The 20,092-nt window shown below is 47.9% G+C and overlaps 1 protein-coding gene across 2 annotated transcripts in view; it reads right to left on the minus strand.

Annotated features, from left to right (window-relative positions):
• LOC118232046 (dedicator of cytokinesis protein 4-like) overlaps window positions 1-20,092 on the minus strand; it is a 107,382-nt gene that overhangs the window by 18,661 nt on the left and 68,629 nt on the right. Inside the window, exons 22-42 of one of the 2 annotated variants that reach the window (XM_035426585.1) lie at window positions 19,909-20,079; window positions 16,517-16,709; window positions 14,564-14,691; window positions 13,201-13,335; window positions 11,990-12,088; window positions 11,348-11,442; window positions 10,812-10,887; window positions 10,326-10,426; window positions 9,997-10,055; window positions 9,572-9,720; window positions 9,224-9,309; window positions 7,982-8,008; window positions 7,778-7,873; window positions 7,125-7,185; window positions 6,363-6,456; window positions 5,984-6,132; window positions 4,412-4,498; window positions 3,552-3,656; window positions 2,581-2,722; window positions 1,426-1,592; window positions 521-607 (exon numbers count right to left, since the gene is read on the minus strand). In XM_035426585.1, the coding sequence (XP_035282476.1) occupies window positions 521-607; window positions 1,426-1,592; window positions 2,581-2,722; window positions 3,552-3,656; window positions 4,412-4,498; window positions 5,984-6,132; window positions 6,363-6,456; window positions 7,125-7,185; window positions 7,778-7,873; window positions 7,982-8,008; window positions 9,224-9,309; window positions 9,572-9,720; window positions 9,997-10,055; window positions 10,326-10,426; window positions 10,812-10,887; window positions 11,348-11,442; window positions 11,990-12,088; window positions 13,201-13,335; window positions 14,564-14,691; window positions 16,517-16,709; window positions 19,909-20,079 (2,307 nt within the window). The remainder of the gene's footprint in view (window positions 1-520; window positions 608-1,425; window positions 1,593-2,580; window positions 2,723-3,551; window positions 3,657-4,411; window positions 4,499-5,983; window positions 6,133-6,362; window positions 6,457-7,124; window positions 7,186-7,777; window positions 7,874-7,981; window positions 8,009-9,223; window positions 9,310-9,571; window positions 9,721-9,996; window positions 10,056-10,325; window positions 10,427-10,811; window positions 10,888-11,347; window positions 11,443-11,989; window positions 12,089-13,200; window positions 13,336-14,563; window positions 14,692-16,516; window positions 16,710-19,908; window positions 20,080-20,092) is intronic. The other variant, XM_035426586.1, reaches the window with a different exon arrangement.

A 20,092-nucleotide genomic window follows, 5' to 3' on the forward strand; every position in this document is an offset into this window, starting at 1 on the left:
AGGACGTTCGAATGTCACTATCAATGATGTCATTACACAAGTTATTTAAAAATTTAGTTATGGCTCCCAAGGTACATATATGTCAGTGTAGCCTCAGTGTGACATTACTTTATCATTTATTTATGGGCTTAGCTAGAGGGATTTTTGCAGCTCCCTGTTACTGTTAACACGCGATCCATTTATACGGCTGGATATTCTCACTCAGGCTAACGACCTTACTCAGGGGTACACACAGTGCATTTCAGTGTCCCACATGGTTTGCAAGGCCAGTTCCTTTACCTGAGCACTGGGGTTCACAAAATTTACGAGCCCACAATTCACTTCAATTCAAAGATCAAATACATTTCATTTCTTAACGTACATATTCAAGTAATGTTTCTTTACTTGTATCATTTTTGACCCATCATTTAAGAACTACAAACTTACACAACAGTTCATATTACAAATGCAACCACTTGGGATTTAAACCTGCAACCTCTTAAGTTGCACTAGGTATTGGCAGGGCAGGCCATATACTCACCAATTCACGCTTCTCCACCTCAAACCAGCGGGAGATGCCAGGCAGGCTCTGAACCAGAGTTAGCGTGGTTCGCTCCACCCAGAGGCTCTGTGGAAACACACGGGTACAGAGAACACGGGTCATCACGTGTGCCATACGACCCTACGGACGTGTGGCAACCCCACACACGCGTGTGCGGCAACCTAACCTCCTCACCGGCCTGACACACTTGCGTCTGTCTCTGTGATGTCTCTTCCAGGCTAAGAATAGTCCCGCAGTACAGACCCCGAAACTCCAGGCCCTACAGTATCTCCCATAGCACATGCAGTCCAGACAGAACATCTCCATCAATGGTAGAACCGGCAAAGAGCGAAGATAAAGATCAGATGAAATGCTATGAGGACCTCTGAAGTCATCGTTTTACCTACAGGAATTTATTTCCCTTTAAACTCAGTCTCATGCACTGCCCCTTTTGCTTTTAAAATGCCAGCTCAAATATCAAATATCAAATATCATATCCAGGAGGGACCTTAGGAGAACTAAGCCTTCAAGCCTTCAAAGGAGATGACACACTTTTTTTCACCCTTCCAACTGAGAAATGAGCTCCTCAAATCGCACTGGCTCCTGGCTTTCAGAGTTTAATTAAGCTCACCGAAGTCGCTTTCAATAATGCATCACTGAGCACACCTGAGAAGGACGTGGTGTGACCATAGAGACAAGCAGGAATAAATGATGGGGGGACAGAGACAGAGAGAGAAAGGGGGGTAGGGGGGGGAGAGTTAGAAGGAAAAAGGATGAGGGAGGGGAGGCAGGAGGCAGTGGGGAGGAGGAAGAGAGAAAAGGAGAGAGAGATAGAGAAAAACAGAGGGAGAGATTGAGAGAGGAATAAGCAGTAAGACAGGATCGTGTGTGCACACATGCCTGACCTTGAACTCGTTCTCCTTGTCCTTGGTGCCCTTGTGGAAGGGCCGATCGTAGCGGAACCTCCAGATGTGGTTGACCTTGTAGAAGCTCTTGATGTTGTCGGGGACCCCGTCCCTCTGCAGGACGCTCTGACTCTCCGGGATAGGGGTGACCGCGTAGATTTGGAGGTCTGCACGCGCGGTCGCGGTCAAGGCTAAAAACCGGCCACAACTCAACCATGGTGATGTCATGGGATGGACAGACAGACTAGAGGGCCAGTTTGAGGGCCCCATGAAGAGAATAGCTCTCTCTCTCACACATGCACACAGACGTACACACATATACTCGCACATACGCACACACGCGCACACACACACACACGCACACAGATTTGAGCTGAGCGTAAAATCATTCCAGGGGGAAGTGATTCATTACTGACGAGGATAAGGCGGATGAGTCCCACTAATGCGGTTTGACGAGCGCTGTCTGCTCTAATTGCACACAGGAGAAAGGCGGACATCGCGCAGAGTCCAGGCCCTCGCCCCGGCCGATTCAGCATCGGCTTAATGACCTTGGTCCTCAAACGGCCTCTGAATATGAACAGGTGTCCCTCCCACCCACAGCACAACTTTACCCCTGAAAGTTTACCTGGACAAAATATTAAGGGACATCGCTATCTCAAAATACTAGCAAATTATATTATAATTTTTGTATATTACTACATAGTATTTTTGCATAGGAGTTTATACCGCTGCACTGAAGCAGTACAGGTTGAGTACCTGGCTCCAACATACAGCGGCAGTGTCCTATCTGGGAATCAAACCTGCAACCTCCAGGTTACAAGGCCAGTTCCCTAACCGTTACACTTAAAGCATGTCCCTTTGCCCCGTAAAAAAAGGTAATGAAAAATTGCCTTTAATAGTACAAATGCTCATGACTGGAGTGGTACCCAGTAGGTACATGAACTTACACCCCTGGCCAGCAGCACATAATTCATTTCTACCTTTTTTGCTTATTAAAGGTACTTATTAGCATCCAAATAGAACATTATTGTACTGTCAGGGTACATTTGGCAAATTTGTTCCCAAAAGAAGAAAAATGTACCCCCACTGTACCTCTCTTTCTGAGAGTGTGAGCAGCATAAGGAAACAGAGCGTTGCGATTGGGCGGGAGGATACACTGGGCGTCGGCCTGGAAGATGGTGTCGTCGGGTTGGTTGACGTGCTGCATGGCGATGGCCTGGGGGAACTCGTTCAGCATGCGCTGCTGGAAGGCCTCCAGACGCTCGTAGTCGTGCCCCCGGCACACAAACTCCTTATTCTGCCCGGGAGGGAAGGAGGGAAGGACGGAGGGACGGAGGGAGGGAGAGGGGGAGGAGAGGAGAGGAGGGGAGAGGAGGGAGGAACACTTCAGCGGACTCCGATGCGAGTTCTGCCTGAAAACGTCCTTCGTTCACGGGACGCAGTACCGGCTAGGCCTCGGGGGGAAATTTAACCTACGTTTACAGCTCTCTGGGGATGCCTCCTGGATACATACAGCCCACATATACGGCCCCGCATTAAATGAATACACCAAACTCTGCGCCAGAAGGTGCTTTATTGTTGCCTTTTTTTTCTTTTTAATGTTATCGTGATCCATCTTGTTTGAGTGAAAATATTGCTCTTTTAATGGCTGAGTTTAATGTTTCATCTGGGAATTGTGTGGTTTATACTGCCACCTAGGGGAAACTTGTGTATCCGTTCTAAAAAATAAAATCGCCCTTCCTAAACATCACAGAATGTCCCCAGTGCACACTTACTTCTGAAACATCTGCTCCCCGTTTGAGATAGCTGGGGAATTATATTCAGTCCATTTGTTTTTAAATATTGTTTTCTCTGTCTCTATGGCTCACTCTACAGCAGATATCTTCTTTCATTGTTTGTAGAAATACTAAACTATTACGGAAAAATGACTAGAGAATGTGAGAATCACTCTTAATTCACCCAACAAAGCATGGGTAGCAGGCATAAATTAAAACTGCAATCTTATTTTCAGCTCACTGAACATTAGCACGAAAAACATTGTGGTTTTTACCCAAGGTGAGCTCATCTAAGCCAATGAAAGACAGCAACTGCACACAAACGGATACGTCAACCAGACCATCTCTCACCCTTAAAAAGAAGGGGAACTTCTTCCCGTAAAAGCCGACTCTGAAGAACTCGGGCTCCAGCCGCTGCTGGTCCATGATTTTGTCGTATAACGAAGCCTCCATCATCTGAAAACAAGAGACGATCCTCAGGACGACTGTTAAAGGCAAGACCCCGACTCAACAGGGGTCAATAAAGATCCAGCGCCATTTTTTCTTTTGAAAGAATAGGGCGAAATTCCCATAAAAGAACAAACTCTGTACATATGCTCACCTAGTCATCCCCCTGTATCTGACTAACTACCTGATCCCATGGAGTCCCTACCTAATTTCATTCCACACATTGTCACTGCATATAATGATTGGGTTCTGGCTGAACTAACTGGCTATATGAAGGGAAAATGTGAACAGAAACCTGAGGAGCTACTGCACAATTAATGCTTTAATATCACTCCAGTGTGGCATATGGGTCTTTCAGGGGATGATGTTCAATGACACACCTTCTCTAAAATAGACACTTTGTTCTTTGTAGTAGTCAAGCTTGATTAACTGCCTTTCCACAAAGCAAAGTTGTCCCATAATGTGAAAAGCACAACAGCACTGAATCTCAAAGGCACAGAAATCGATATGCCAAAAACGCGCAATTAACCATACATCAGCATTTGTTCAAATTACAGAGACGCACGAAGCACTTCAAAATGAAACAAACGTGAAAATAACAATCAACTTTAATGGCCAATTAACGATAAACAGCCATCAATTACATTTATAAATTTAACGAATCGCTGCCTTTGTCAGCTCTACAATTGTAATGTACAGTTGAGTAATGCTCAATTGTGACACGAGCAGTCAATTATGACATCATAATGAGAAAGGCACATCACCCGCATTTTGCTGAGGTTCCTGTAGTCGTAGTAGGCCTCGTGCTGGTCAGCCAACTCTCGGCACAGAATAATGCCATTCTCCCAGCACTGCAATAAGATAAAGATTTAAACAATATTACATTTCAAATATTAGTCCTCGGCAGAGTGCTTACACAGCAGTTAACGGGTTATATATTGCATCCTCACACCCTTTGTGTCACATCCCACCACGTTTTTAACCAATGTCTTTGTTATTACTTTGCACCATGGACTAAAAATCCATTACTGAGATTCTTTTTTTAACACCGCAAGGCCTGGAACTGCCTAATAGCTTCACTGAAGCGTGTCCCATGTTGACTGTTTGACTGTGACCCTCCGAAAAAGAGAAACCAATTCCCGAAAAGGCAATCGAATCGTCGTTATTCAAGTCACGATGAGGCCCTTGCTTATCCTGCAGAATCGCCCGTGGATGGCTGCACGCAGTCTCTGCGCACCACACACTCCGTCCACCGGGGGGCAGCAGAGGAGCAGCAGAGACAGCGCGGCTCGCAGCGCCCAGCCCTGCGCCTCGCCACTTCTCTAATTAAACGGAGGAGGCCTCATCCCGTGGCCTCCCACGCTCAGACCAGCAGCGCTCACAGACGGAAGACGAATGGAAATGCCACATGCACTGAAAGGTCTCCAGATCAATACCGCAAATCGCTCTTTCCATCTTCATTTTTTTCTTCTTCCTTGACTTGAAAATTCAATCGCTTCGTCTTTCGGAGTTGTCACTTATGAGTTCATTTCTCTCTACGTTGCATATTAAAACATCATGGCGGTTTATCGTTTGAGCGGGTTTGTGAATGTCGTGGCTTCCCCGCCCATGTGAACCTTACAGCCGTGTTCTTCCAGGGTCCACAGTAGCATGGGTACACCTGACTGGGCAGCAGTGGACAGGGAACCGGGCGTGTAGCTCCAACGTTCCATTCCCATAGTTGGACGCTGCCATTGCACCCTTGAGCGAGGCACTCAACCTTAATCGCTTCAGTAAAACGTCCGGCTGCATAATTGGATCATATGTAAAAAGGATGTGAGCTGTGTGAGACACTCTGGATAAGTGGGCATAAGCAGCTAAAGTGGAGCGTGTAAAAGGCATCAGGAAAAGGTGTGTCAGGACATGCAGCTCCACAGTCATTAGCCTGGGGTTTTCCCCAAATAATGCAGACACATACAGAGAAAAGAAAGGAGAGAGACAGATAAAGCGACAGAGGAATAGATGGAGAGAAAGGGAGAGGAACACAGAGACAGAGACAGGGAGAGAGAGAGAGAGAGAGAGAGGGAGGGAGGGAGAGGGAGAAAGACAAAGAGAGGGAGAAAACACGAAAGAGACAGAGAGAGACTGCCAGGGGGATCTACACCTTGGTTCTGCACAAGGTTCTATATGATTGACAGGTGTAGGTGACTGACCTTGCCCCTGTCAAAGTTTTATATGATTGACAGGTGTAGGTGACTGACCTTGCCCCTGTCGAAGTTCTGTATGATTGACAGGTGCAGGTGACTGACCTTGCGCCTGTCAAAGTTTTATATGATTGACAGGTGTAGGTGACTGACCTTGCCCCTGTCGAAGTTCTGGATGATCGACTGGTGCAGGTACTCTTTCCTCTGCCACTCGCTCTGCATGGGGTAGCTGAGGAACTCTCTGAGCGGCCGGTCGGACCACTCCAGCAGCTCGTCGTACAGCAGCAGCGTGTAAGAGGCCTCTGGGGGAGGGAGTGGGGGGGGGCGGGGGGGCAGGGTATGACATCACCACCACAACATCCACGCTTTGCACCAAGGCCATTACCCATACAGTGTGTTTTATTTTATGTTTACTGGACACAGGCACAAAAGACAGGCGTAATCAGAGGGTGACCACATAAATACCCACCCACCCCTTACGCCCCCCCCCCCCCACCCCCCCCACCCCCACACCCCGCCCACGGCTCGCTACCTGTGTAGTTCTGTGCCTTCAGGTGCAGGTCGTACAGCTTGTGGATGTAGCGGATGTACATCTCCTCTTTGTTCAGCTCCGTCTTGTAGAAGTTCTGAAGGTGTGTGTGTGGGGCGGGGGGGGGGGGGGGTGGAGAGAGAGAAGCCCACATGATGGTATGTTGCTCACGGCAACGTGACAGGCCGTTAACGAGGCCCCGGCACACCGCCCACGCGAGCGTGGGGGCCGGCCTTCGCGGGGTAGCGGCGGCGGTGTAGCGGGGAAACGCGACGGTGCGCCGTTTAAAGACCCCCCCCCCCTCCCGTGCGCACAAAGGTTGCGGAAAGAACAAAGGAATAACGCAGAGGGGAAAAGACTGAAAACACAGAGCCGGCTAGATAACAGGCAGCCCTTATTCCCCGCGCTGCCTTATTAAAAACAACACCAGAGATAATCATGCCTGTTAAATAAGAGAGTCAAACAGTCTGCGTGAAGGAAGCCACCGCAGCCACAGAACTACGGACTTTGACCAAACAGAATGAAAAACTAATATACAAATAACAGAAGTTTTTATTTTGTAAAAATAATAAATTCAGGCAGGTACACACTGTGTGTGACAGGGGATACCATAGAAAGAGATCATGGCATAAATAATCTTTACTAAATAGCACTGACAGTACCAGTGTTAAGCAACATGATTCAGTATAAATGATCTGTATTGACCAGTAGACTGACAGTACCAGTGTTAGGTAACATGATACTGTATAAATGATCTGTACTGACCAGCAGACTGACAGTACAGCCAATCTTCTTTCCGTCCACCTCTCCCAGCTTCATACAGTCCCTGTGGGTGAGACACAGACGTCATTACAGTTAAGCAGAGAAAAAATATGAGTGTGTCCTTGTGTGAGTGTGTGAGCGTGTGTGCCTGTACGTGTGTATGTGAGTGTAAGTGTGCATGTGTGTGTATAAGTGTGTGTGTGTGTATGTGTGAATGTGTGTATGCGCGTGTGTGAGTGAGCGTGTGTGTTTGTTTTGAGTGTGTATGTGTGTGTGAGCGTGTGTGCATGCATATGTGTGTGCGAGCGTGTGTGTGCATGTGCGTGTATGTGTGTGTGTGAGTGTATGTGTGTGAGCACACATGGCGTATGTGTATGCATGTGTGCATGTGTGTGTGTGTGAGTGTGTGTGTGTGAGCGCGTGTGCGTGCATACGTATGTGTGAGCGTGTGTGTGCATGTGCATGTATGTGTGTGAGCACAGATGGCGTATGTGTATGCATGTGTGCATGTGTATGTGCATGTGCGTGTATGTGTGTGTGTGAGTGTATGTGTGTGAGCACACATGGCGTATGTGTGTGTATGCGTGTGTGTGTGAGCACACATGGCGTATGTGTATGCGTGTGTGCACGTGTGCGTGTTTCCTGTCCTGCCGCACCTGTAGTCCAGCAGTCTCTCCATCAGGCGAGTGACGGTGGCGATCAGCGAGATGCCGCTCTCTCTCCACGTCTCCCTCTCGATCTTCTTCAGCAGGCTGAAACACAGGCATGCCGCATTCTCACCACGCCCTGGCCACACCCCCGGGGGCCTCCCGACTCCGCCCACCACCACCCACCAGCACAAAATAAGTAACACATCTTACCTAGGGTAGGGCCCGAAAAGGGGAATTCTACTCCAGGAGAGCAGTGGCAGAACAGATTCATGTTAATAATATTAATGCCAGCACACAGACACACACTCACGCCTGTTAGTACAATATTAGTCGCATTAGTGTTCAGGAGGACACATACAAAGGAAGGAACCTGAAGAAGAGTTTAAAAATAAAAGAATAGAGTCACTGGTTGCCACTGTTGGCATAGTGACAAAGTAGCTCATCCTTGGCAACCACATCAAAACCACTGGCTACTCAGTGGCTGATAATGTCAGTAAAGAGCTAAAAGCACAGCCACACATGAAGACTGAGGACAGTACTGCATTGAAATATTATTATCATTATTATTATTATTATTACATTGCAGTCTGCATTTTCAGTTGTATGAAATGGGCACTGAGAGAGAGGGTGAGAGAGTGAGGGAGGAGAGGACGAAAGAGGGTGAGAGGGAAACAGAAAGAGGGAGAGAGAGGCGAGAAGCAGAATAAGAATGTTTTTTACAGTTGCAGCAACACAGACCGCGAGGGCAGGAAAACCAGGTTAGCACGCACATGCTCACTCACACTCCACCACAAACAGCGCAGAGGACAAGCGAAGGCACCAGCAAACCAGAGGGCACAGAGACCGTGAGCTCTCACTGCGAGCCGAGGGGGAGGGACTGGCATTCAAGGCGTCCACCCTCCCTCAGTCCCTCCATCCCTCCATCCCTCCATCCCTCTCTGCAGACCTGCCCTCCCCCTCCTCCCCCTCTTTTCTGCGTAACACCTTCACCACAAAGCCCACCGCGTAACAGGCACAATGAGTTGCAGGAGCGCGCTGTGTGAACAGGTCCACAGAACACGGCGGGTCATGGGTCATATCACGATGCAGAGGGGGGGTAGGGGGGTTGGGATGAGGAGATGGGGGGTTAATCTGTTGCTGTGAGAAACAGCGAATGGGCGACCAAATGAGATTTCAGTTCGTAGGATTTACAGATCTCTGTTCTGAGAGATAACAGGCTTCAAGAGCAGTACCAGGGGCTGATACACATGCACACATAAACGTGCACGGACGCACTCACATACATGCACGTGCGTGCACACACATGCATGCGTATACACATGCACATACACAAACAGACACACACACACATGCACACATAATATATATAGTGCATTAAGTTATTTTTCCCCCACTTGTATCTTGGAGCATGCCGTCACCCTCTATCCCTAACGGTGAAATACTGAGACTCACATGCTGTTGAAAAGCTCTCTGTACGTTTCGTCCCCCTTGCCATCGGACATCAGGCTGTCCAGTTTGTCTATCAGCTTCGCCTCCACCTGAGAAAGAACGTTCACAGGTCACATGATCAAAAGCACCAGTGTACCAGCTGACCCTAATATCTACCACAGGTTCATGATCAATTTCATTACAATTTAATCAATTCGGGAAGTTTGTGAATTTTAAAGTGCCACTACTACTCACTGCGGGAGCTTTCAAAATGTCTAAATAAATTAAATTTCAAATTAATTTCACAGCAGCTGGATGGCTGAGGCCGCTGTTCCCAGATCTGCCACTGGGGGGCGACAGTGCCCTGGGCACCTGTTTGAAGTTGCCGCTCCTGCGCTGCTCCCAGTCCATCATGTCGTGGAAGATGGGGATCATGACGTTTCGGAGGTCGGGCTGCGGGACCAGGGTCACCTCCAGGAACGGGCCTATCATGGCCGGGATGAAGTGCAGCTTGTGCTCGCCTGAAATTATAAATTAAGGCGATGTCGGTCTTTTCATGGTCACGAATGAAGTTACGATCACATCACGAGCATTATCAGGATCTTGGTCACGGTCATAGTCCTGGTAAGATGTGTGGTCGTAGTCACAGTCACCACTAGAACAATCTGGGTTCAAAACCAAACTGTGAACTTGTGTAACCGATGAATCATCCAACTTCCCACAATTCCTGGCATCCTGTAGGCCTTTGTTTTTATGTGGAAATGTGTTTCCTGCCTCTGGTCAAGTGAGTCACTCACCCAGGTTCTGCCACATGCTGAAGATCTCACAGCCCATCATCACTCGCATGTCTCCATATCTGAGCACAGAAAGAGAGCGGGAGAGCGGGAGGGAGAGAGAGAGAGAGAGAGAGATAGAGAGACCAGGAAAGAAAGAGAGAAGCAGGAGGAAGACGGAGAAAGAAGGTGACAGGGAAAAGACGGAGAGAGGAAAAGGGTCAGAGGTGAGAAGCAGAATACAAAAGAGAGAGCGAGAGAGAAAGAGTGAGAGAAAGAGAGAAGGCAAGGTGGTTAGAGAGAGGACAGACTCAGACAGCAGAGCCCACAACACTGCACACAGCACCCCTTACTTTTCCAGAATCTTCTTCCTCTTGGACGGGGGGAACATTTCCAGCTGAAGGCAGGGCTGGTTTATGAAGATGACGGAGAGGTAAAAGTAGGAGTCCCACACCTGGGAGGAACACAGAGTGTGTGTCAAACAGCATGGCACTACAGCGGCGTGCATGTGTGTGTGTGTCAGCCAACAGTATTGACTGGAACCAAAAATGGGTGGAACTACCATATGCCATCAGTCATAGGTGCGTGTTTGTGTGCGTGTTTACGCGCGTGTGCATATACGTGTGAGTGAGCGTGTGTCTGTGTGTGCGTGAGTGTGTGTGTGCGCATGAGCGTACATGCATGTGTGCGTGTGCGCGTGTGTGTATGTGGGTGTGTGTGTGTGATTGCATTGGTTAGCAGGCACTGCTTTCTCTACACTCTGTCCTCATGACATAATGGGTACTGACATGAAGGGCAAAGAAGTGAGATTAGCCCACAGAAGCCGCAGGTCCTCTCACCTTGTAATCAAACTTATCGTTCAGGAAGTTCTTCCTCAGCGCATCTGACAGATACAGCACTGTGGTGATGATCACACTGATAGAGAGAGAAAAAGAGCCCAATCCAACATCATTCAACTCTGTAACATTTAGATATGACGAGGTTTAAGCTTATGATGGAAATAGCAATGACAATGGGTGGATTAGCTCATAGATCCTGATCCCTATAGGCTAACACTGAGGAGCTGGGTTTGTATAGGTTCTCCTACCCTGTAATGGTACTGCATGTTTTTTTGCTCTGAAATGTAAACATTCTCTTCCTGAACGTACTGTACTGTTTCCTTCGAAACTCACACGTGAAGCACCCTGTGACACAATGGGCCCCTTTCACAGACACAGACTAAGCCTAGCCCTAGACTAAAAGTTTGAATGGAGATCCTGCATACAAATCTCAATTTAGTCCAGGACTAAGCTTAATCTGTGTTTGTGAAACTGGCCCAGCGGCTTCTAAGGAAGTCCGGTCCTTCTGATGATTTGAGGGAAAATGGGGGACTCACTTGTTGGTGACCAGTCGCATCACGGTCCAGTCTTTGGGGAACATCTCCGGCCGAATGAGAATCCGAAAGACGGTGAAGATCTGGAGGAGGAAATCCTGGAAGATGAACAGCGAGAGGAAGGAGAGAACAGTGTCACAAAGGAGGGTTATGTGACATTTACAGATTTACAGCAAAGGTCACGGTCTGAGTCCAAAACACATTTGTTAGAATCGGAGGTCTGTGTGTGTGTGTCTGTGTGTGAGCATGTGTGTGCACACGTATGTGTGTGTGTCTGTGTGTGGGCGTATGTGTGTCTGTGTGTATGTCTGTGTGTGTGTGTGCATGTGGAAGAGGTGTTACTGTTTTCAGAGCTGCCTCATTCAAACAGACATAATCTTTTTCCCCAACAGGTTTTAATTATTCGTAATCAATCGTGCTGTGCCGAATCAATCCAATTTCACAGAGGCAAGTTTTCATTCTGTGCCGGAGAAAATGGAGATGCGAGGACAGGTTCATAAATTAAATTTTACCCGATAGACTGAGTCATTCCAGTCTGCGCTGCCTCCATTTCCATGGCTTCGCCGCCACGCTATTTCCTGATATGAGCATATTCATAAACAATCGACAGAGGTGCCCGGGAGCTGAGCGACCGGAAGGCCTCACCCTCAAATCGTCCTTATTGGTGAAGCTCTCCAGAAGCTGCAGATAGTGCTTATCCGTCATCTGTCTCAGCAGGGCCAGAAGACATGCCACAAACTCCCCCTGACATCATGAGGACAAACAAAAAAACAAAGAAAAAGAGAGGAAACGCACCGTTAGGACCCAATAAACGCCCCCGTGTTTCGCCAACAGCTGACAAACGCGCGCCGCGCGGTGACGCTAATGCAGTTAGCGCGCCTGTCAGCCTAATAGCCTGTCCCAGTCTGCCTGACAGCCGCACGCAAAACAAAGACGAGGGCGGCACTTATTCAAATTTGCGTACGGCCCGCGCGGCGTTTGACAAAACGAATATGACGCGACGTTGCGTGACGCGTACATTCGTCAGCGTAGGTTTGCCGCTGGAGAGACAGACCTTTTGTGTCGGCTGTGTTTGGTGAGGGCAAAACCGCGCAGTAATCAGTACTCACATTTATATTTACAGCAATATTTTCCCTCTGAAGGATGAAATATTTTGTTCAGAGTGATTCAGATTCAGATACGTCATTATGGCAAAAACATTCAGCCTAAGATGCAATGAATTCATGAATTATTACCTAAATTCTACATGTGTATACATTACACTCAGACACATGAATATATCCGAGTATTTTCTTTGTTAGTTTGCTATTTGTTTTTTCTTACAAACCTAATTTAGGGGCAGGTTTTGCAAAATAGCAAGTGCTATAAATGCTGAAGCAACACTCTAACAATCTAAATATGTCTTCATGTCTATTCTGACAGTCAGGTCTGCCACGAATACTCAAATAATTCAGGAGGATGGACGCACTTACATTCTGTTCTGCTCTCTAGGTCTGCTTAATGAATGTAATGCAAACACAACCTCAGGTAATTGAACGTAACATAACGTAGTGCAGTGGCAACCAACCATGTCCCTGGAGATCTACCGTCCTGCAGGCTTTCACTCTAAACCTAACACCTCATTCGACAGCTAAAGATCTGCTTTGAGCTGCTAATTAGTCATGTCAGGTGTGTCAAACTAGGGTTGGAGTGAAAACCTGTAAGATGGTAGATCTCCAGGAACAGAGTTTGTTATCGCTGATGCAATGCAACGCAAATGCAATCTCTGCCAGGTAAATGGATACAGCGTAATGCAGTGTAATGCAGTGTAATGTACCGTCACCTCCGCCGGGTCCAGGCACACCCGCAGGCCTTACCGTGACGTCCTGGAACTGCAGGCGGAGGGCGGTTCCCGCCGGCTGAGGCCGGTTGGTGATCTCCAGGATGGTCCTCAGGATCACGCTCAGCAGGCTCTCCACGATCATGGGCACCTCCTCCGGGAGCGAGAACTCCTGCGTGCAGAGAGAGCCAATGACCAGGGGTCCGTCTCCCCCGTATGAATCCACACCCCCCCCCCCCCAACCCCCCCACACCCCCCACCGAACGCAAAGTGGCCCTGACGGGTGCAGTGCATGATGGGAAGAATTATATGCGGGAAAAGACCACACACGGCAGACCGCCCTGCGTTCCCAACCGCCGCTTCATCTCACGCCGGTTTTAGTTAGACGTGTCAGAAACGGCTAGCGTCTCGCTCCGTTTGATTGGCCGGGGCACCTTACATCCTCTTTCCACGCCGATAGTCAGAGCAGCAAACAGGAAGAGATACTCCAATTAAAACATGGACTCTATTAATGTCAGATATTTTCATTAGAACGTATCTCACATTACCCGTATGGTAATATACAGACATAAAATCTTTCCAGCATCATCCAAATCAGCATCAAATACATATAACGCCAATATAATCAGACCTTCTGTTTCCCCGTATTCAAAACAAATCAGATTTGCAATCGCCCCCCTTCGCCTTTATTACATCTGAGATCACTTCCCTGTGCTTAAATTTCACAGAGTCAGCCGCCGCTTCACCCAAAGGCGCCAGTTAACAGTCGGAGCCAATTTCGGTTTGCGGGGGCCCGTGCCGCGACACCCAGTTAAGCTGCACAGCGGTGCGGATTCCCGCGGAATATCGCGCCCCAACGGCACGGAAACAAGCCGCGATAAACCAACCGTGTCCTCTTAAGAAAACAAGCGCGCCGCTGCTTCTCTTCCACACAATTTCAGCCGCGCGGTAATTAGTGGGGGCCCAGAAGTGAGAGCAGCTTTTCCGGCTCGCTCTGAATGAGAGCGTCTGCTAAACGCCCGCGATGCGATGCCGGTTTTCTCAGACTCGAATCCCGGAGGGCCGCTGCGTGCGCGGGTTTCTGATGTTGTTCCTGCACTTACAGTAAGTGCCCAAATTAGGCCACTGATTGGCTAAAGAATCCGGACACCTTGTTCCCAAGGCCTAAATTGGCTGCCGAATTAAAAGCCAGCAGAGACTGCGGCCCTCCAGGACTGGAGTGCGAGACCCTTGCTGTAATCTAATGTAATGTAATTAGATTTTTAATTGTAATGGAGGGTCCCACTCACTGTGCTGTCGTTTTTGAGTTTGAGACCGTTGCTATAATGTAATGTAGTGTAATGTAATGGTAAAATAATGTAATGTGATGCAGTGTAATTGTAATGGAGAATCCCACTCACTGTGCTGTCCTTCTTGATGAGGGTGAACATGCTGCTGAGGATGCGGGAGCACATGACCAGCTCTCTCTGCTCCTGCATGTGCACCTGCAGCTGGTGCAGGACCACAGGTAGCAGAATGCACCTGGATTCTGGGAGCGGTCAAAGACAAAAATAAACACGGTCAACAGCAATCACTCGCTCGTGTTCGGGTACACCTCATTCAGCTCAGCATACAGTACGTGCATACGACCACACTGGTATGCTCAAGGTCGACTTTACAATGTGCAGGAAATATTAAGGTTGCGATGCCTTCCAGACAAATTTCTGCAGAGGCAACATCTTCTAGAATAGAAAATATGTTATATCTTCAGATCAGAGTTTCACCAGCGGAGGAGACTACTGTATGGCACTGTAAGCATAACAGCAATGATTTAGGGCAACCTCGTAGGTCATAACTGACTGCGCTGAATTACTCTACATTACTCACACAATACAAAACTATTCTAGTTAGCAGTGGCTGGTTCTGAATATACAGAGTCAAACACAATAAGGGCCAGGTTTACTAAGCCTCTTGACACCAGTTTCAGGCGCAGATGTGACACATTATTAGTCAAACAGGCCCACGGTGCTGGAAGCAGAGTATGTGTGTCATCTAGGCGAGTCATCGCAAGGTGTGCTTCTCTCCTTAATGCATATGCATTTAAGGGAGAATCGTGCAAATAAAAGGGCGGGGATACTGTAAGTGTGGCTGATTATCTATTCCACTGAACTGAAACTGCGTGAAATTTCTCGGCCTCCAAAGAGCAGGTTACGTAAATCAAGGTGCGAGGTGGGAGCAAGACGGAGACACGGGTGCACTGAGAGAAGATTTGCGACGAGAATCACAGAGGGTAAAACGTCCAGCGTTACGTCAACTCTTACAGAAAATCTGCCCCACATCTAATGAAGATATTCAATGCGCTAAATAGGAGTTGTTGTTTTTTTAACTGAGACTTTTAAGCTCTTCTCCATAAGCAGCCATTCCCATCCGTTGATTGCGCAATTAGCTGCAGCCTTAGTAAAAAAAGACCTTAATTTCACGCAGACCGTATAAGTCTGCGTGACCCTTGTCAGACTGCACTTTCAGCGGCTAGTTTTATGTATGTCTTAGAGTAAGCATACAGCCTGAAATCTGTTTTTTTAAAGACACCAATCAAATTAATGAGCAGGATTGAAATAATTAAAACCTTAATTAAAATATGCACCATCAGTCTGTCTATGTTCCTACAGAAGACCAAATTAGCTTACTGTCTGGAATGGCACACAGCAGACAGAAAATGATTTGACCTTTAATTCTGAGACGTTAGGAAACATCATGTGCTTTGTGTCAATATTCAGCTCAGATTCAGTTTAATTATATTAAATTACTGCTCATACGTTATGCCACAAGGCAAACACACACAAAAATTAGCCAGATATAATATAAAATATATTTAACATGAGTTTCAGGATATTTTCTAGCAACCTCACAAAGATTTATGTGCTTGGTTTTTCAAATTTTCCGTACCTTTATAATCATTACCATCTAAATTATAAAAATGAATGCTGAAACACGATTAAAACATGAAAGGCAAAACAAGCCCTTAAAAATCAAAGTACTGTATCGAAAGACTTGCTTTATCAGATTAATGCACAAAATGGAGGTTAATAGCATGAGCTCTTGACATTATGAGTTCCACAGACAGCCACAATGACTGCCAATGCATCTTACATGCCCTGCGTGCACCTCAACCTGTAGCACAGATGTGGCACAAGTATTTAAAATCTGGTTCTGACTAGAAGGTTTGTGTCAAGTGTAAGTCAAGTATTGATCTCCTTGGTTGATACAGTAATGTGAGATCGTGTAGCTGTGTTGGTGATTGCGTGTGGTAGTGTTATGTGTGATGTCATAGTCTCTGTGTTGACTGCAGTGAGACTGCGTTAGGCGCCACGCACCGGGGTTGGTGTACAGCTGGCTCTCCACGGTCTTGGCGATGCACTGCAGCTTGACGGCCTCCAGGGGGCACTCCGCCTGCGCGAGGACGGGCAGGCTGCCCAGCGTCTCCCGCACGAAGCCCGCCACCTCCCGCACGCTGAAGATCTTCAGCAGCTCCTGGTACACCGCCGGGAAGGTCCTCAGGAACACCGCCTGAGGGAGGGCCGAAACACACACACACGGCTCACCCACAAAACACACACACGGCTCACCCACAAAACACACGCACGGCTCACCCACAAAACACACACACAGCTCACCCACAAAACACACACACGGCTCACCCACAAAACACACGCACGCATCCCAGCATTCAACAGCACCAGGAAGACCTCACAGCCACAGCACCTTTTACTGGAATGACAGGCAAGAATCCGTATGCAAATTGTTTAACACTGAGATCCAAAAGATCTTATTGATCCAGAACCTTTTCTGGAGAGATATTTTTTTTTTTAAACCTACACAAGGAATGTGTTTGAGTGATATCTTCTCGCTACAGGACATTTTCAGGACGGTACTCAAAAATCTTTGCATACAAAAGAATGGCAGGAATGATCCCTTAAAGGTTTTTTTCCAGCCAAATAACCTTTTCAGGAATTATATGCAAAAAGCATTTCCCACAAAGAATACCTTGAAGGCTACTGAAAACTACCTTGAAGGTTTTTGAAAAAATTACATTTTCAAAAACCTTGACTGCAGTGTCATGGACAAATCATAAAGTTAAGATGAATCAACATCACTGTCTGCAGGAGCTTTCAAAGACAGCTTGCTGTCAGACATATCTCATTCTGTGCTGTATTGCAACTGCAGACATATGCTAATGTATGTCATACCAAAAGAGAAAAAAGAAAAACTGCCAATTCAGGGAAAATTCCCCTGTTTGTTTACTCTCTTTCACAGCCATTCGTCTATAAGACAAATAATCGTTTTATTTTATTCATTCCCTCCTATACAGCAGCGAAATTAATACCAGATTAATGCTCTCTGACCCACATGCTAAACAGAAATCACAATACCCCCCACAGCACTGTAATCTATAGCCTTCATACAAAGCAAAGCAGCCTCAATTCCAGCTGGTCAGACTCGGAATAAAAACAGTCACAGATTCATATGACTACATCTCTCTCCTTTTCAGGTGCTTAACTCTAGGGGCGCTTTGGGGAAAAGACAAGGTTACAGGCGTTCGTTGGAGAGGCACGGGTAGGTTGGGCGGGGCAACACTGCAGTGCGGTGTTACGGTAGGTCGGCTGAGTCGTCCGATCGCCCGGGCGACCCACAAAAGAACACCCCTTTGTAGTGGGATTACTTTGCCCTATCCTAATCCAGCTGGCCGAACACGGACCTCTGAGACCGTAAACACTGTGGCCTTGATACGAGGGGGAGGCCGTCCCGTACACAGCCCACCCCGGGATCCGCGGCTGGACCGGGCCGGTGTGGATTATGGAAGGGGGGGGGGGGGGGGCGCGTGAGGGGGATTAATATGGATTTGAAAAGGCCCGGTGGTCTGGCCTGCATTCTCACCCAGTTACTGCCCTGCCCTATGTTAACATCACATGTAGCATACAGCTGTCTGACCTGTAAGCACAACCCTGTGTATGTGTGTGTGTGTGTGTGTGTGTGTGTGTGTGTGTGTCTGTATGTGTGCTTATGGTGGAGCTGTATGTGTGTATGCTCGCGTGCTTTGTCTGACTTCAGACTTCTCCAACTGTGCTGAAAAATGTAGGTCTCGCACCTAACAATCTCAGGGCAGCATTGTCCTCATTTGCCAGGTCACTGTCCTATATTCCTGCACGATGGGCCTAACTACCCGCAGGCAGAGCAGTAAATTTAGACCTGAAATGTGCAAGCCAAATGCTAAAGGCTCCAGAGGCTCCAACGCTGGTAAACAAATACGACGTGATGCATTATAGTAAAGCAGACAGAATAGAGCTGAAACACATGGGAGAGAACTACGAGCAGAGAGACCTGCCAGTGAGTTTAGCTCTCAGCAGGGTCTATGTTAAGCTCCTCCTGCTCGGGGGGGCATATATCTTTCGGGGGGTGGGGAAGCAGGCTACTATGTTTTAGCGAGAATGGCAGACGGTAATGAGGAGTCGGTCAGGGCCCTCGAGGAAGAGCACAGCACGGGCTAAACGCTGCCAGCAGGGCGGCGCGTGGCAGGAAGTGACATCACAGTTGGGAGGCGTTCCTAGGGGGGGAGTCCAGGGGAACACCAAGAAACGAGGCTCGCCGCGTACAGGCAAAAAAGCAGCAGCCTTCGGGAAAGGAGGCGCAGGAGAAATAAATAAAAATCACCCACACGCCATCCGTGTAATTCGGATTATTCGCCTGGGCGTCCGTGGGTGCTTTTGTTCACTGGCGATGTCTTCCACGTTAATTGAAAAACACTGCCATGCTGTGTTTTTCCCAAACAGCCATGAAATATGATTTATTATTATTTATGTCTCCAGGGCTTTGCCTGACTGAAAAACAGCTTGGTGTATAAAAATATAAAATAAAACAACAGTCGCTCCGTAATGGGTTTCAGGACTTAATTTCCTGGTACTGGAGTTCCTTACTTCCAGAATGCCGCTCCGCCTCTCAAATCTGTCTCGATTACACACCTCAGGTTTCCCAAAAAAAAAGCGCACAGATGGAATTAGCTGCAGCTTCTTTATAAAGGAAGTCCTGAGCGCCACTGGCTGGAATTAGCTATGCCAGGAGTTCATCAGAGAAAGGCTGGTATGGACAGAGGCTTCTGTTCTAGTCCAGCAATGAAAATACCTGACTCAACCGATTAAGTAATCATGGTCTTCAATCAAGACCCTGACTGAGCGTATAGGGTGTTTTTGTGCTGGAAAAGAACAAAGACGTGCACCCACACCAGCCCGTCATGGACAAGACTGTACACTATTCAGATATCCTGTCACTTACAGCAGGTCGATGAAGTAACGCTGGTGATTGAGCTGTGTTCTGTACTGTGAGATGGGCCTTACCTGTGTTCTGGTAACACAGCTAGCCATACCTGTGTCTGGGTGACAGGGCTAGCCTTCCCTGAGTCTGGGTAACAGAGCTAGCCTTACCTGAGTCTGGGTAACAGAGCTAGCCTTACCTGAGCCTGGGTGACAGAGCTAGCCTTACCTGTGTCTGGGTAACAGGACTAGCCTTACCTGTGTCTGGGTGACAGGGCTAGCCTTACCTGAGTCTGGGTAACAGAGCTAGCCTTACCTGTGTCTGGGTGACAGGGCTAGCCTTACCTGAGTCTGGGTGACAGGGCTAGCCTTACCTGTGTCTGGGTGACAGGGCTAGCCTTACCTGAGTCTAGGTGACAGAGCTAGCCTTACCTGAGTCTGGGTAACAGAGCTAGCCTTACCTGTGTCTGGGTAACAGGACTGGTCCCTTTGTTCTCCTGGGAGAGGAAGAATCGGATGGACATGAAGAGCTCGTGGATGCAGCAGCGGAACTCCTCCTCATTCTGCCCGCCCGTTGCCAAGGAGAACAAGCGGCGCGACTGAATAATGTATTTAAAGATGTACTCCGTAGCCTGAGGGAGGAGA

The sequence above is a fragment of the Anguilla anguilla genome, chromosome 7 (genome assembly GCF_013347855.1).
Source record: "Anguilla anguilla isolate fAngAng1 chromosome 7, fAngAng1.pri, whole genome shotgun sequence".
NCBI classification, from domain to species: domain Eukaryota; kingdom Metazoa; phylum Chordata; class Actinopteri; order Anguilliformes; family Anguillidae; genus Anguilla; species Anguilla anguilla.